Source organism: Cariama cristata, unplaced genomic scaffold, assembly GCF_000690535.1.
Source record: "Cariama cristata isolate BGI_N322 unplaced genomic scaffold, ASM69053v1 scaffold4543, whole genome shotgun sequence".
Classification (NCBI taxonomy): domain Eukaryota; kingdom Metazoa; phylum Chordata; class Aves; order Cariamiformes; family Cariamidae; genus Cariama; species Cariama cristata.
Genome location: NW_009609974.1, coordinates 14,406 through 32,714, shown reverse-complemented (window position 1 = coordinate 32,714; position 18,309 = coordinate 14,406). Strand labels below are relative to the sequence as shown.

The following is an 18,309-nucleotide window of genomic DNA, read 5'->3' as shown; positions in this document are numbered from 1 at the left end:
GACCGTACAGCTAGAGGATTTAGTAACACCTGTTTACAGTTAACACAAATATTGCTTCAGTTAGTTTCCCTTTTCAATGATCGTCTTTATTTATAAAATAGATTTTACACTATATACTATGCAATAAATATTCTTGTAAATCAGAGGCACTCATGATTTACAGTTCAACATTCATCTGAATGCAGAGGGGATCGAAGCTGTATAACAGAATTATGCAACGGCAGTTTGCCGCCTCTGTAACATGCTCCCATGTATTAGAGGCTGGATAAAACGCTAGGAAATGACACCTTGTACTTGTCCTGATGGTATTTGTCTGGCACATTCCCCAATAAACTTCTTTCACTTGTGACTACATACAGATCAGCTCCACATAACACTTCCCCACTGTGGAAGCAGCAGCAGCTTCAGGAGATCCCACAGAACCTTTTCTTTTCAGGAGCAACGCTAGCTTACAGATCCCTACACCCTTCCTCCTCAGTTTTGCCAGTGAGCAGAGCTGGGTTTAAAGTAACTATAAAAATTGCTTTTAACCATTTCTCAGTTTATCTGCTCAGCCCACAGTTTTATTAGCACGACCAGAGAGAAGGCACAGGAATAAGTAGCTGGTAGGCAAGAACACCCCGAAACGGCACTGCCTCAGAAGAGGGAGACATGGAAACATGCATTTAGTAGTATGTGACCCTGGCTTTAAACACAGGAAAGAGTACAATTGGGAAACGATGCCAGTTTAATACTAGAAACCCCCTGATTTGTTTGGAATCTAGTCTGATGAATGGAATTCTTCCATATGCATCTAGATTGGAAAGAAATTTCCAAGGCATCTTGAAGAATAATTGGTTTTACACTGCTAACGTGACTTCTCTTCCAAGTTTACTTTCTACTTAACTTTTTTTTTATTAAAGAATGGAATGTAGTTCTAAGTCTACATGATTTCTTTGGTAAATGGGACCCACAGCCTATAAAACAAGAAGCATTTCTAAAGAAATGGTCCTTACATCATTTAACTGTAAATTCCAGCACCAGTTATTTAAAATCCAGATCCAGCTACTGTTACAGGTATGGGAAATATATCCTGCCCAAGAATGAAACTGGGGAATAGTTTTCAAAGCAATTGACATTGCTGAATGCCCAGTCTTTTAAAACATCAAAGAAAAAAAAAACCCAAACTTAAAAAAACCCCTTAATATTGTATAGTTTCATTACCCTCCTCAGAAGTACAGAATGTGTAACATTGTCCACAGCAAACGCTCGTTCCACTAAAAGTTTAAGGCTAAGCCTAGGTTTAATTTATAAGAGTTTTATCCTGATTTCCTCCCTTTTCCCCCCTCTCCCTCCTTCTCTTTTCTCCTCTCTCCCCTTTAAGGCTATCCTACTACTAAACAAAACTCTGAAATAACACTTTGATTTGCAGGCTCATACATGTCAAACAGTACTCAATATTTTTGCCAGTTTAGCTCTTTCCCGTGAGTCACTGGAGGCAACCATAATTTTAACGTTTGAGTGAAGGACTTCCTTTTTCCATTTCCCGGTTATCTTTCTGCAGAGCAGCCAGTATCTAGACATTTCAAGGAATGAAAGAAAAAAGTATTAGATTTTAAAATTGACTCAATAAATCATTGTCTGAAGAGTTTCCAATTATCTCTGAGCAATACTATTTTAACTATTAAATGTAACCAAATTTAGAGAACCTCTTCATTGATGGAGACCTCTCCCATAAGTCCTTGGGGCATGGTAGATACAAATGGATTTAACAAAGGTTTAAACTCAATCTTCCCCAACACACACTTTTGAAGCCCGGAGACAAGATTCTTATTCTGATTACGCAAGACTACCACTATTAAAAGATGCTGCCTGAGGGGAAGTTATAATTCTCAAGATGAATGGAATGTCTAAAAACACAGCAAGTGAGCAACCTCAGCAACATGACATTATCTAAGAGTTCAGGACAGAATTACCTTAGCACTGGTTGGTACTTGTCTAGATCATTGTCTCCAGAACTGCTTATATCTTTTTCTGAAGCAAAAAGTCCGCATTGAAAATTTGTATTTCCTAATATTCAATGCACAATTTTGTTTTGTTAGCCCTCACGTAGAGGGCACAGTAACAGCCAGTTTCTCATGCTGCTTAATATGCCCCCTGCCTATAGTTAGTCTCTGCTAAAGAAGTCCAGCAGCATCCTCAAGAATCACCCTTGAATTGAATGTACTGAGGGACATTTCATCTCAAAGAATTGCAGATATGACTAAGGAAACTTCTTTTCTCCCTCTCACTTCAAACCAACCTCTGCACTACCAGAATTAACAGGAGGCGGGGCTAAATTACTCACAGGGCAATCACACACCACCACCTATGCTTCAATGCAACAGCACCCATAGCTGTTGCAACAGAAGAGCTCAACGTGGGTCTGAACAGAGCCACAGCTGGCTGGCTGTTCAGCAACTTCCAGAATTGGAGAGATATTTCAGTGAGGTCCTTTTCATAAAGCCTCAGGGTAAATCAACAGCTACTCAATCAAATGGGCTTCTGAGAGTTTCAAGCGCCATAGTAAGAATATCCTTGGTGAAAAAAAAGTTACCCTTTTTAAGGAACACAAGAATGACACCACAATACTGATCCAGAAAGCAGAAAAGCATAGACCTTAAGCCTACTAACAGAGCTCAGATTCTTTAGTTATTCAGAAAACTTTATAGAGCTAAGATTTGAAACATATAGATTACAGAAATGCTAAGCCAACAGTCTAAGTCTGTTCTACCATCTCTGTTCCTCTGCTGTTGATGACAAAGCAGTAGGTGTAACAACATCCACTCACATTTCAGGCTAAGGTTGTACTGGCACAAGGCCCTGGAGTTCTTTGCAGGTAATTCCAGAAGAAAAACAGAGCTTGTAGGTTTCCTACCGATAACCAGTGTCCTTGTTACTAGAAGTGCTGCATCCATGAATTACCAGGACTCCTTTCAGTCTTTAGCTTCCTGATCACGTTGTCAGTGACCAAAAGAAAATAGAGTGAGATGGAGAACATACACCAGCCCGTCTGATGAGGAAACCAGGACTGTGGGAACCAGTTTCATAAGCAGCCCGTAACATTTCAGATGAGGTCCTACATACATCGTATCTAGATAGCATCAGGTCAGAACGTGACTGACAGGATAACAGGAACGTAATTACCATGGTACAGCAAGGTGGAAGTTTCATTGAGTGAGTGTTTTTCTGAGTGCCAAGTACACCCTGAGATAGGCAGCTGAACTGGACTTCTGAGTTCTAGGGTCAAATATATTCCTACAAAGAAGTACTACCTCAGGCTCTGCTGCTTGCTTAGGCAGTACAGTTACTGTAACCAAGTAAGATGATGCTGGAGATGAGAACACAAAGCCCACTCTTCTAACCTCAAGAGCATTCTGCATCCTCTGAGAACTAATGCACATGGTCACTTAGTCCACCTTAGAGTTTATCGTGAATGTGGTGCATCCATCACTCTTGACATTCATTTTGCTAATTCCTACAGAAAATACATGGGTACTACAGCAAAGCATTTGAATTCTACAGCAATAGTCACAGTCAGAAAATTATCTAGCTAGGAAGCATCCCAACCATAGACAGACTTCTCAAGCATACTGTGCAGGATTCATACCCAGCACTGCTATGAGTCCACCTGTGCAACCAAGTCACACACTAGCAAACGCCTGTCTGTCCTAGAAAAGCAAAGATCAGGTTTCTGAGTCCAAACTCTTGCTGGTGAACTTTAAAGACTGAAGTGAGGCAAGAAGCCATCACAGGCAGCATCTTAGTAACAGAAAACAAAATCCCATACCCTCTTTAACTTGTTAACATTTCTAGGTTGGTTCCAATAGTGGCACCTCAGCAACTGAGCAGTCCCAGTAAGTGCATGACATGAGCAAACTCACAGCCCCTACCCACTTCTGGCTTGGAAAAGGAGGGCAGGCTAAAGAGTGAACAGGCTTTCCTGATGGAAACTTACTCAGCAACAGAACTACCTGGTCAAGAAGGCCAGTTGGTGCAGAAGTCAAGATAGATATGAGGTCAGCCAACACCAACCCTACAGCATGCTAACTCTGTTTAAGAACTATTTGCACCACAGTCAGCAACATTTTTTCTTCAGTTTGCCACAACAAGCAAAAACAATCTGGCAAATTCCAGCACAGTCGGAATGAAGCTGATGAGGAGTCTGAGGAAGACTGCTTGGGCTAGGTTACTTTGAAGTCCTCCTCCTGTTATGATAATCACCACTAAACCTTCGCATGTGTCACAGACTGAAAGCCACTGGCTAAGAAAGCACCTGGGGTCCTTGGCAGAACAGGAGCTCTATCTCCTTCTCTGCAAGTGAAGCAGCAGTAGGCTGAGAATTTATTTGGTATACTATCCTAATCCACACACAGCATGTTCAAAGAAAGTGAGCCACTTGAACGAGGAACAAGACTGAGAGGTTATTTGTAGAGACATTACTGGCTGAAAAATGTTCTTGAAGCTAGAAACAAAGCTGGATCTGTACTAGCAGCTTATGACCAAGACCAGAAGGGAAATGCAAACTAAGCTGTGAGGAAAGCCATGTCAGGGAGGAAATGCTGGCAGTGGGCTGCTCTTAGCTGGGCAGCACAGGTTGTGTTCCCCCTTATACACAAGGTAAGGCTCAAAAGGCTACAATCTACGCCTACTGTGAAGGTTAGAAATTCTCACCTCAAATAGCAAGCTGGCAGTCTCCAGCACCTACAGGCAGACTATTACTGTAGGAAAGAGCCATAAACTCCCATTTGCAGCTGAATTGCCCTAACCGCTACGTTTAACATCATCTTTCAGTTTCACTGCAAAAAAGAATTTGGATAAAATGGGCACAGCTCTATTACAGCATGACTCATGAAGCAGGCTGTCTATTACTGCTTTGAAGAAAGAAAGAGAGAAAAAAGAAGGGGGGGGGCAGGGGGAAGAGTTTCCACTCCAAACACTATGGAGCACATTTGACCTAACTCTCTGGCATGAATGGCTGTTACAGCCACTTAATGATTATCAGATTCAGATGACACACTTCCAACTTTTTTCTTTAAGCTGGAATTTAGTTGAAATTACAGTGATGAGACACAATTTCTGAAATAAAGGCTTCAGTGCTAAATTCCAATAGAGAAGTCAGAGATGTAATCACTTCTGTACAGCGCAAAATTAGGCAAAATAGTTCCTCAAGAATATTAAGAGGATGACTGTATTATAACGTGTCCTGACAAATTGTTATCTTCTCCCAAGAGTGAATTTCTGCTTTTAAATATCAAGATGTAATGTTGCCAGCAGCCTTTGTAATTAAAAAATTTAAAAAATTGTGTGATACTTCACTGCATCAACTCCACTCCACATTTCAATTTTGAATGTTGACTGAGCTCTCCCTTTCCAGATGAGGGTAAGCTCAGGAAATCCACTCACCTGAATGTATACTAAAAGCACAGAATGAGCTACGTAGTCCCACCTACCTGTAAAACCAAACACTAGCTCTGCTAAAACATTCTTCCAGGTCCTGCCAAACCCCATTTTCATGAGTATAGTACCACCACTTGTTATCAAAGATTAACATCATTTTTACCTGAGCCCACTTTTTGTTTCTACTTTGCATCTGAATGGCAGCAATAGATGTGAAGAATTCTTCCGAAGGCAAGTCCTCTGGTAGCTTTGTTAAAAACTGGGCTATATGAATGAAGTCCATTTTGGTCAAAATATCTTCAAAAAGTTTTAATATTCCCAGTGCTGTACGGAATAAGAACTCTTCTCCATCACGACAGAACACATCCCAGACACGACATGCCAAGTCTAGTGGCAAAGATTTGCTGTACAATGTGAATATCCTGAAAAACAGAATAAAATTTTCAGAGTTACTGGACAAGAAAAATGTCTTAGACACTCACTTAGATACTCAGAAGTACACAGACTGATCATCAGTAAGTTTGAGGCTTCTCAAATATTTATAACACTCCTTTTTTTACTTCAAAAGTACTCCTATTACTTCTATTAGAGCTTCTATTAGACCAATACAATATAAAATTCTGCAACCATTAAGGCATCTTGCTATCAATTTTCTTGCGTTACACCAGAAGAAACAATACACATGATTTTATGATGGACACGCACTGGCCACAGGTATAATCAAAAGGCATGTTTAGTCATCACTTCAGAGCAGAGGGCTGATGCAGTTTTAGCTGCCAGAACACAAAAAGCTGAACCTTAAGACATACTGAAAAGGGAACTCTGTGGATCTGATGAAGGAGACGTGTAAAACTAACTCTGTGTTCCAGGCCTCACTGACTGGCAAAGTAACAATAGCATGAGTTTTGGAGGAAAGATCAGTTTAAACTCTAGTGAGTTAAGAGAAACAGAGGCGTCTCTGAGACGTCCAGAGAGAATGTGTAGATAGCTGTGATAAGATGGTGACTCAGTATGCTTGAACAGATGTGATCTCCAAGAAGCAAAGGTCACAGCAGTAGCAAGAACCTCCTCACAGTTGCTTAAACTGTGTTTTCATTAACTGCCAAGAGTACATTTCTTCCTATATTAAAAATGCTGACAGCCCTGCAGCCAGGAACGCAAAGATGTTCCCTACTCCCTCCTCTATCCAACACACTTCATTACAAGGCAGAGCAGTTTTCATGGACATAAACAACGTCATAACAGCAAGTGAAGAGAATTAAGTTTCCTGGAATCACGTTTTAGTATGTAAGGGAAAAGAGTTACAGTGATTTTTTTTTTTCCTTCAGAATTTAGAGAGAGAACATTTCTCCACAGACGCACTGCACAGATCTCTGCAAAACTACAAATAATTCTTTTTCCAGCAGAGGTCAGCAAAGCCTTAGATTTAAATAAAACCTTGCCACATCTTTTGACACAAAATTTCTTTTCAAGTATGCTGAATCGAACAGTAGTTCTCTTGTGTTTAAGACTCCCCCCAACCCCTCCAATTTTTTATTTAGGAAATTCAGGCTTACTTTAAAACAATGCAATGAAACAAATACATACTTACACATACACACATATATGTAAGTATAGAATATGAATTAATATATTTTTCACAGTAAATTCTAATAATCAAAGGTTTTCTCCAGTATCTGCTTTTTACTATATAAGATTATTTGAACAATGTATCATCAAGTATCCAGTTTCTCTGTGAATCAGTGCACTTTCGGAAAATGGGAAAATATATTCATTTTACAAGCAGCAAGATGAAACTAAACCATTTGCACAAATTCAGGTGACAAGTAAATTGCAGGTTTAGGATCCTCAGGATTTTACTTTTTTCTATTTTTACATCTCATTGCAATGTTTTTATAACAAGTGGAAATCATTTCAATTCTGTTCTCCAAAAAGCTACATTAGAAGTATACAAACAAGCAAATAAGAGGTAGAGTCTGGGATGAAAAAACCACTATTGTTCTTTTATGTATTTTGCATACATACATGAACGTATAAGAAGAGCATGATACGAGCCCCTTCTTTGGACTATTGACTGATGGTGCGTTGCAGACTCTGTATACTCTTTCAACATTTTTGTACAGTCACACGCCATATAAAAATGTCTTGCTACAGAATTCCTACACAGCAGAATTGAGACACTTTGTCTATACACACACATGCACAGGGAACAGCAACGACTTTTCCATTTAAAAAGAACAGTGTAATAGGAAGCAATCCAACTGAGTCCCTTCCTGGTCACCAAGCAGCGGGAAAACACTCAGCCAGAAACTAATCCTGGTTAAAGGTAAGTAACCATACCTATTTTTTGATCGGTTTTTATTCACAAAAGCTATTATTCTGTCATGATTCAGACCTAACCTGAATAACCCATGTGCATTAAATCTGCAACTATGCAGATAATTAACTGTCAGAAGAAATAGCCAGAACTATTTATCAGAACACTACTTTTTGTAGGAAAAGATTTACTCGCATCAAAAAAGCTGTCACATCAAATAAGGCATTCGACATTGATCTCTCCATAATTCGGAAGGAAGTTCAATTTGTAGGAAATTCACAAGGCAATTAACTTTCATTAATACTAGCATGGAATTACATGCATCAAGCCCTACGAACGGAGGCTGGGCTCCCTAGAATAAGGGAATGAAACAACAGTAGGAATCATTACTGCTAAGAATGGATACAGGATTTGCTCCCTTCAAACATTTCCTACTGAAACACATTTTTTATTAAGACATCTGAGCTACTGGTCTGAAACCCAGCTGAAATTTATTATAGTAATAAAGCAGTTACAGCAGTGGCTCTCAGCAGCGTTAGCACACTACCTGCACATGATCTGCTCTCACTATACTGCAGGGATAATTTTCTGTCTGCAGCTCTCTTCCAAATCACTAGAAGTCTCAGGTGCAGACAACACAGCTGACTAGCACAGAGATGTCCAGTGTCAGAATAACATAAATGCAGGCTACTAGCTGCTATCTGTTTGGAAGGGGTGGGGGAATAATAAAATGAAGTACCAGATGCTCCTGCTCCTCCCAGCCCTGCTTGTGATGAAAGTGTACTTTGAGGTAGATGCATGAAATCCTGGCTGGTTTGCTACTCACAGGGAAAGCCTATGACCATAACATTATCAAGAAAGCAAAGTACTGTTACCATGATAATCATAGGCTCTGTGTTTTCTATCCGTTGTTCCTTTTTTTTTTGGCTTTTCTTTCTTTTTTAATTAGAAAGCCTTCATAAGATACTGTTAGCAACAGTGATGAAGACAGGTATGCCAGATTTTGGACTGACAACTCACACACATCATCACTGATGCAAATCAGATCTTATATATTGTTGCACTACACGTTCTTTTCCCATGTCTGTAACAGCACAAAAATATTTCTGCAACTTCTGAGTTCAACTGTGGAAACTGATGAATTAATTCACCTTTTAAACTTATTTTTAGATCCTCCCTCCTTCATCTTGGTACTAATTTTTATTTACTACATTTGGTATCAAGTTCAACTACATCTGCTTTGAGACAAAAATTGCATCTTTCTAAGTTCATGCATTACTTCATTGCATAGTGGCATCTCTGTTCTCATTAGCACCTTTAGAGTTATGCAATAAGCTTGCGGGTAACAGTTTATTTGGTATAATTTTAAAATCACTACAGTTGAAAAAAACAGTGGAAGTATTTACTTTGTTCCTTATAAGGAAAAGGAAAGCTTAAATATTATGTACTATACAATACTGACTGCAACACACCAACTTCTTAACACTCAGTAAATATGACTGTATTGTAAAATCCATCCATATAATACAAGCAAGCTTACAAATAATTCACTGGAAGTGCTGACTACAAACGTCCACACAAAGTGGCCTGGACTTTTATGATAACAAGCAAATGGCGTCAATAGAAAGTTAGCGTTCACGGAGCACAGGCACAGTCAATGTAATACTAAAGAACCACTGATCAATCCATCAGTACAAACAAAGCCCTTGGCTATAATTATTGCCAAATTCATTTTTCTGAGTAGGGATAAAGAGGTGTTTGGATAGCAGCAGCAGGCCATAAATAGACAGCATGTGTCCTTTGCAAATCCACATTCTGCTCTGCTCTACAAAAGCCTGCGGTACATCAGCTGACAGAGCCAAGAGGCCAAAACTGGGCTATCAGACACACTACTTTCTCTCTATTCTCTGTGAATCTGACTGCACGTTGCTCTTTACAGCTCTCTCACACTTGACTCCCTTTATATTGTTTAGAAAAAGAAAGTAAAAATCTGTCTAGCTTTTGAATTCTTTCTGTGAGATTTATCAGTTGAAGTTTGTACTTGAAGCACATGGGTCCTTTTTAAAAGAGATGCCTTACTTCTGGCAGGTATCCGCTGATAATCATGCTGCTGTACCTTTTAATTAAATTCTTAAGTCCCTGGCATTTTCCCATCACAGAAGGCAGTGGTGCAATTGAACTGGCAGGGGGGCTCCTCTCCCTAAATCCTCTACCAGCCCCAAGAAAACCCAAAGCAGCATTGCATCACCTGCATAGCTGGGCCCATCTATATGCACAGCATTTCTTTTTCTTGGAACGTATCCCTTCAAAAATGATTGAAGCATACCAATTTTACTGCCGTTCCATGCGGCACTGGTTACAGGAAGCAGCACAAAGGAGACTAGTTGATTCCACTGTAATTGCGGCAGGAGCAGGAGGGTTTCCCAGCAACTGCTCTGGGCAGCACTGGCTACTGGAGCCCTCCCAGAGCTGGCACCAACTGAGATTTACTGCACACATGCCTGCACAGTAACCATGCCATTCACCCTAACAGCAGCAGGCACCCCTTTGGAGCTCAGAACAAATGTGCATTTAAATAAAAGTCATGTTGTTAGAGCAAGGCTGTTTCATAGAGATTTTTACTTACAACCAAAAGGTCTATCTGTTCAGAGCAACACTGTACCATATTCTTCGCCAACTTTAAATACACTGAAACCACATTCTTATCTTTCCGGAAACAGTTCTGTTTTTCATGGAGCGGTATCTGTACTAGAGGAAATTCACTGTCAGCCACGAGCCACAGACAACCTTATAAACAACGTTTTCCAAATTCCTTAGCTTTAATAGTTACTCACTTGTGAGAACAAAGACCCACCGGATTTTTCCTTGTATCTTTTCTGTATTACTTCCTGGAAGTAATCGAAGGACAGCACATATAAAGTCCAATTTGCTAAGTTTCCAGTGGCTATTTAAAAAAACCCAACAAAACCCCAAAACTAAATCTGCTTCCTACAGGATTAAAGTATTTTAAAGTAGAAAGTATATCTATCTATGCATATGTACATATGTATACATATATACACATGCACACACACACATATATATTTAAATATTATACCTAACTCGCACAAAGTTAAATACCAACTCCACCGTCTAACAAAATTACAGACAGAATGAGACAAGCTGTCCAGCTCAAGAACAGTGTGAAAAAAAGTTTAACACAGGATTGGGCAGGACTACCTTAACTGGCCTACATTCCTGTGCAAGATCATAGTGTTGTGACTCTCTAGAGATGGGGAAGAACACAGTAAATTGTCCTTGGGATTAAAATAAACAGCTTTAATACAGATGCAGGTAGTCAGCAAGAAATGCTAAGGGTTGTCAGTCCATTGGTTCAAAGACCTTGAGAAGCACCATCCGCAATCACTCATGACAGAAGTTTGTTTCAAGTGCTCTTAACAATACCCACAGAAGGAACGAAAGGGGGGCCTGATGTGCCCCACACACTCAGACTTTAGCACTTCAGTTCTTTGCTCATAAGTCAGTAATTTTTTTTTCCTTTTTTTTAACCTATAAATGTGCTCTCAGAGAGAACAACTGATCACATGAAAGTTTACTCAAGAAAATACAACAAAGACTAGCCTATCAAAGCAAAATAGCTGAGGGGAATGTAAACCTTTAACCTTTCATCAAAACAGTCTTTTTCTACGTCTTGAATTTCTGATGTTGTTCCTCAGGATTTCTTCCTTTACAATGTAAAGCTTGAAGTTAGACAACAGAGTGATATTAACACACCTCACCGTGAAGACATTCGGTTTTGGTCTCTCCCACATAAAAAAAAAAATCACCTTATTTATGACAGCATCATATTATACTAGTAACCATTAAAAAGATGATAACCTGTTGATTTTAATGTTGTCCATAAAGTTATTCTCCAGCATGTTTACAGTCTTCCTATTCTAATATGCCTTTTATTCAGTTGCTTCCTCCACACACAGGCTTTTCACAACATTGTCTGAGGCAATGTACTTTCAACATCTTTCCTCTTACCATTGAACATACCAGCTCTGCTCCCTTCCTTCCCTTCTATACTATTCCAGTATTTTTTCTAGCATCCTCCTGCTCTGTACATAGATCTAGTTCAGTTTAATATTCTCAGCTTTCCGTCATAAAAACCCTTCCGATAGTATTTCTCCTATCAAATGTTGGGAGAAACGAGCCTATCCATTACACATCCCTTCATTCCGTTACTCATGTTGCATTAAAATTTAATCCCAGTGTAAAAGCCAAGTCAAACAAAGCCCATGTTACACTATCCTCTGTGCAAGAGGCATATGAAAAGCAAGTAACTCAAGCAAAGGCAGCAGGATGCCTGTATGGATGAACGAGAACCTCCTGACAAAACTCAAATATAAAAAGGAAGGATACAAGAGGCTGAAGGAGGGGCAGATGACCCCAGCGAAATGCAGAGATATTGTCTGACTATGCAGAGAAGGGGCTAGGAAATCCAAAGCCCATCTGGAGTTGAATCTGCCAATGGACGTTAAGGACAATGAGAAGGGCCTTCCCTACAACAGCAGCAAAAAAAAGACTCCAGAAAACATGAGCCTGTTGCTGAACGGGGCAGGGAACCTGGTGACAAAGTACATGCAGAAGGCTGCGGTACTCTCTTCCTTCTTCATCTCAGCCTTTACTGAGAAGACTTGCCTTCAGGAAACCCAGATCCTCCAGATTAGTGGAAAAGCCTAGTGCAAGCAAGTCCTACCCTTGATGGAGGAGGATCACGTTAGGGAACATTTAAACAAACTGGGCATATACAAGTGCATGGGACCTAGTGCAATACACACGAGTGCTGAGGAAATGGTCTGGTGTCATTGTGAGGCTACTCTCAATTATCTTCAAAAGATCCCAGTCATCAGGGGAGGTTCCTAAGGACTTGAAGAAAACGAATGTCACTCCTATCTTCAAGAAGGAGGATCCAGGGAACTACAGGCTGGTCAGCCTCACCTCCATCCCTAGGAAAGTAATGGAGGAAAAATTCCCGAGGATCATTTCAAAACACAGGGCAAAAAGGTGATTGGGAGAAGTCAGTATGGATTTATGAAAGTAAAATCATGCCTCACCAACCTGATAGCCTTCTACAGTGAGATGACTGGCTTGGTGGATGAGAGGAGAGGAATGGATGTTGTTTGTCTTGATGTTAGCAAGGTTTTCAACACTATATCCCAGAAAATCCTTCTGGATGAATTGATGAAGTACGGACTAGACAAAATGGACAATGAGGCGGACTGAAAACTGGCTGGAATTGCCAAGTTCAGAAGGTTGTCATTAGTGGCATGAAGTACAGCTTCAAGCTAATCTACTGTTAGAGTACTCCAGAGTTTGATACTCATCCAATACTCCAATGTCTTCATTAAGGACTTAGATGATGTCTCAGACTGTACTCTCAGGAAGTTTGCAGGTGATACAAAACTGGGAGGAGTAGTTGATACACCACCCCACAGGGACCTTGAGACACTGGAGAAATGAGCCAATATCAGTCTCATGAAGTTCAACAAAAGGAAAGGCCAAGTCCTGCACCTGGGTAGGAAATAAGCCCAGGCGCCACTACACGTGGGAAGCCAACAGGCTGCAAAGCAGTTTTGCAGAAAAGTACATGTAGTTCCTGGTGGACAACAAGTTGAATGTAAGCCAGCAATGTGCCTGCGCAGCAAAGAACGTCCACAAACTCCTGGGCTGCATTAGGAACAGCACTGCCAGCAGGGCAAGGCAGGTCATCCATGTACTCAGCACTGGTGAGCCAGCTCTGGGCTTCCCAGTACAATATACTGGGATATACTGGAGTAAGTCCAGCTTGCCGTGAATACGATTAAAGGCTTCGAGCATCTGATACACAGGGAGAGGCTGAGAAAGCTGGTACTGTTTAACCAGGAGAAGAGTGGGCTTGGACCTAGGCATAAAGAAGACAGAGCCAGACTCTTCTCAGCTGTATCCAGTGAAAAGACAAGAGCCAATGGGCACAAATTGAAATACAGGAAATTCCATTTAAACATAAGAAAATAAAAAACTTGTTCACTGTGAGGGTGGTTGAACACTGGAATAGGGTTGCTTGGAGAGGTTGTTGAGTCTCCTTCCTTGGAGGTATTCAAAACCCAACTGGACAAGCAACCTGCTCTAGTTGACCCTGCTTTGAGCAGTGTGTTTAGACTAGATGATCTCCAGAGGGCCCTTCCAATGCCCCAGCAATTCTATGACCCTATGGAAACTCACGTATTCAAACTTCAAGCTGTTGGATTGGACTGAATTACTTTAAACTGATTTCTGTCTAATGGATCAGCAACATGTTCAGTTCTAACAAGTAGGTCTTAAAGATCAGGGTATCGAGAGCTTAGTTCAGGTAGAACTGCATTAACAGTACAAATGTTTTCCACAATAATAACTTATGAATATTAGAAAAAAACCACTGTTACTACTGGGAATTTAATCTCTTACTGGAAATATTTAGTCAGATACATGAGACCAGGAGAAGTTGTCAATAATTTATGGGCAAACCAATTTTTCCCAAAAAAGACTTCCTATCATCCCGAAACTGACAACAAAGTCTTGCTTGCCAAGAAGAGACATTTTAGCTGCCCCAAACCAAATCTGATAGTCACAGATGCAAACACTCAATTTGGAGTGCCTTATACCACACTGAAATTTGGCAGGAGTGCAAATGGGATCCTTGTCTTTTTTCCTCTCTAAGGAAAAAGGTTCTAATTATACTAGAACTAAAAGGGAAGGCACTTTCACCAAATAAAGAGATTGCAATTGCCTGTCTGCTAAGTGGAATAGCTGCAGTAATTAAAAACATGCTAATGCCCTTTAGCTATTCAACTGGACTGTGTCAAGATCAGTTTTTAACTAACCTGTACTTGGATTTTTCTAAATAGGATCTGGGACCACTGAACATGAGTGAGATACTGCCCAGAGTCATAGTTCATCCTGCCAAAAGCAGAGGTGTTTGCTTTTCTGAGGCTTCCAGCTTTTTGCTGTGGGGACAAATGTTCTAAGTACCAAGCAACTGATCTGTGCAGGAGGACAAACTACAAATTTCAAATGCAAGAGTAACAATACTTTCTGGATATGCACACCTTCACATGCACTAGAAAAACTAACAGATCCTCCCAGAAGATCAATCCAAATATGCACTAGATATGGATAAACACTGCTATACAGCTGTATTTCAAAATAAATTTAAAACTCAACACAAGTACAATAATAAAGGTTAGGCAAACATTAAACATCACAGAAGTACGTGGGAATGATTTGGATTGACAACTCAAGTACTGAACAAAAGATAAAGCTTTTATCTTAAAAGAATACTAAACCAGGTAAGAGCACTCCAGCTCCCGTCATGAATACTGACATGGAGCTATATGTTAGTATGCACATTAGTAATTATACTTTCAACGTCTTACCAATCGATAAGATAGATGTCTGGAGTTAAGTTATTTTTTTTGAAGTGAGCAAATAACTTTGGCAGATTTTCTTCAAAGAATACCTCAAATGCAGCAAAGTAAGTCAACATCTGGGAAAACATAATGGCGAGAAAAAAAGCTGTTAGCTGTATTATTAATAGGCTTAAATGTATTACCTGTTGTTGGATGAATGCTCTTGAAAAATAGGATCATATGAATTACACAATACCATAAAGAGCTGAACATTTACATAAAGAACAGCATCTGCAAGCACAAAGAGTTTAAGATCCACTCTATACCGTTCTCATACTAAACAATATAATTATTGTTTTGGGTCTTGGCCAGCTTCCTTTGGAAAGAAAAATATCAACAGGAGAGAAGTTATTTGCTGATTTCTCAAAGTAATTATGATAAAAGAATGGTGCTTTATGCTTGTGGCAGTAATTTAATATTATACTGAATAAAATCCAAGGCCCAATGCATTATAAAATGAAAAGCAAAACTAAAAGTAATTTAATAGTCCACAGCAAGAGTGAAGAGTCCAGTTGGCTCCAGTCATAAATCATATTCTAATGCCAAAGCTTCTTTTATACCATACGTTTTAGAATTAGATAATAGGCATTTCTATTGCAAAGAGGGAGAGATGAAGTTCACACAGAAAAGCCAAATATCAGGAACAAACACCTATGCAAGAGAAACAGATTGTTAACTCCCATCTGATACTGTCACCCCTGAACTGTACTGCTTTTAACATGAAGGTTTTCATGTTATTTTACAATTTGAATATTTACATCAAATTTCATAACAGAGGGCATGGAAAAAGAAAATGTTCCAATGCAACTAAGAGTTAAAAAAAAAAGGCTTTTTAGCGCCCCACGCCCCCACCCCACCCCCCACCCTGGTCCTCTTAATTATACAGGAAGAAAAGTTAAGCAAAGTCCTGGAATGATTCAGTAATTTTAATTACAATACCCCAATAACAGCAATAAAAAATGGCTGTGATTTGTATCAGCATCTCCTCAAAACATCATGACAGTAAACGGAAAAGAGGAGTGTTTTGGAGCCTTTTGTCTGAAATCCTTTTAAAGGATGACAGATTTGTTTCCCAGTTTTTTTAATGTCCTTACAGAAATTTTTTCCCGTTTCATCTGAATGAAGTCACAGATGGTGGACTACCTTCATTAACAGTGGCAAATAAAAAATTAGGCCTGGCAGTCATTAAGAGTACAAGGCTTAAAAGCCCATCAGAGATGGGTGTATGCTACAGAAATAACCACATAAAGTTATGTAAAAGCTCTGAACCATCAGTTACTGAGAAACAGCTTCATGGCAAACATGACACCAGAAATCTCAAAACCCACTTTAGAGGACTGTACAATTGAAACAGCTTCCTAATATGGATTTTTAAATGCATGAAATCCAGCCATCACATGAGACCTGTGAGTATAAAGAAGGAAGCAGGTAAAGCAACAGATAGTTCTACTTCCAAAATGATCTGTTTACATGCTAGCACCACAGTAAGAGTTCTACTTAAGTGTTTCAAAAGTACTTTAGAGAAGGGATCTTACACATAACTGCTACAATAACATCTATTGATAGTACTGCAGGCAGCTCTATTAGAAATGCGATAGCAGTTCAGGTATTTATCTTGATCAAATCAACATTAAACTAGACATTTACGTAGTAGTAATTAAAAAAGAAATTCTAGTTTAATAAAACTCTAACCAACAAAAGAAGTCAAGATAAACAGGTATAAATTACTATCATTTCCACAACTAACTTACTAACTTATGCTGAGTTTATTTTTTAATTTATTATATGTTAAGTCAAATCAGCATTTGGTTATTAAGCTGTAAAACTGACACAAGAAGATGAGGGTAGACAGCAGATCAGTATATTAACCACAGGAAGCCAAAACTGTCTCACTTTATGTGTCACTACTCTGTTTGAAATATTAGGTACAAGGTTTTCCTTGTGGTATTAATCATGGCTTTGTAATTTCACCATACGTTAATATTATTTCATGTATCACCATCTCTATTCTTCTGTAAGCATTCATTTATCATGTAGTCGCTATTTAGCCAGGCACTATCCAACAGCATACCAAAAACTACTGTTTCAGCTGAAAAAAAAAAAAAAAAATCTTATTCTAGCAAATTTAATTCCAAAATCATCTTCACTATAACTGTATTTACACACTGAATGCATGAACATGTCCTCTTTTTCCAGGTACAGTAACGAAGATGGCTGATGCTGTTTCTAGCAATGCTGTCTGCACTGTGGTACACCTCCCCATGGGCATTTACAACTACTGAGATCCAGGGGCTGCAACAGGGAATTACACACTGCTTTTCCAGCACAAAATACTGACAGAATCCCTAGTGTCCTACTGTTTAAGCAACAGAAGTGATTGTTGTTGATGTCATCTATTCCCTTGCTTTATTTCTCCCATTTAAACTCTTGAGAAGCAGATCCTATTTTCATAGTGTTAGAAGACAAGTGAGAAAGAAATACAGAATGCCATATATTTTACAAAAAAAAACCCAACTTTTAAAGTCAATTAAAAACACATTTCAGAAGATGTGTCTTATTTTGCTTTGGAACACAAGTAGCCCAGTGTACATGCTAGCAACGAATTTCAGAGACTCCAGAGAGAATCAGGCAACCAGCTCCCACTGAAAATTTGAGGAGTCCACTCATCTGATTCCCTCAGGCTCCTTTTCAAACACAGTTGCTACAATAAGAGATGGGAAACCTGGTTCTCCCTGCAACAGTCTATTTTTAACAACCTATTAGTTTGGGATAAAAAGCACCTTCAAGATAGTTCTAATATTAAGGTGTTTTCAGCTTTCAACTACAGTGCTCACTTTGAAAAACACAATAATATTCTCATAACTATTCTCTGAGCATCATAAAATAGCAGTTGAACAATTGAGCAATTTCATTCACCTTCTTGTTCAAAAAGGTTAGCAGGGTGGCTTTTGGTTTGTTTTTTTTGAGGGGGTGTGCATGTATGTATGTGTGTGGGTTTTTTGTTTATCAAGTATATTGCTCTAAAATAAGTTCTTTTAATTTTAAAATTACTTATTTTCTAAGCTACTGAGCCCATCAATTCTTTTTTTTTTTTTTAACTTT

The 18,309-nt window shown here is 39.2% G+C and overlaps 1 protein-coding gene across 1 annotated transcript in view; it reads right to left on the bottom strand.

The window, feature by feature from the left end:
• Window positions 1–978: 978 nt before the first annotated feature.
• Window positions 979–18,309, bottom strand: part of TBC1D14 (TBC1 domain family, member 14) — a 29,251-nt gene continuing 11,920 nt past the window's right edge. Inside the window, exons 9-11 of the mRNA XM_009697699.1 lie at window positions 15,175–15,284; window positions 5,582–5,840; window positions 979–1,555 (exon numbers count right to left, since the gene is read on the bottom strand). Coding sequence (XP_009696001.1) covers window positions 1,490–1,555; window positions 5,582–5,840; window positions 15,175–15,284 — 435 coding nt within the window. The 3' untranslated portion in view covers window positions 979–1,489. The remainder of the gene's footprint in view (window positions 1,556–5,581; window positions 5,841–15,174; window positions 15,285–18,309) is intronic.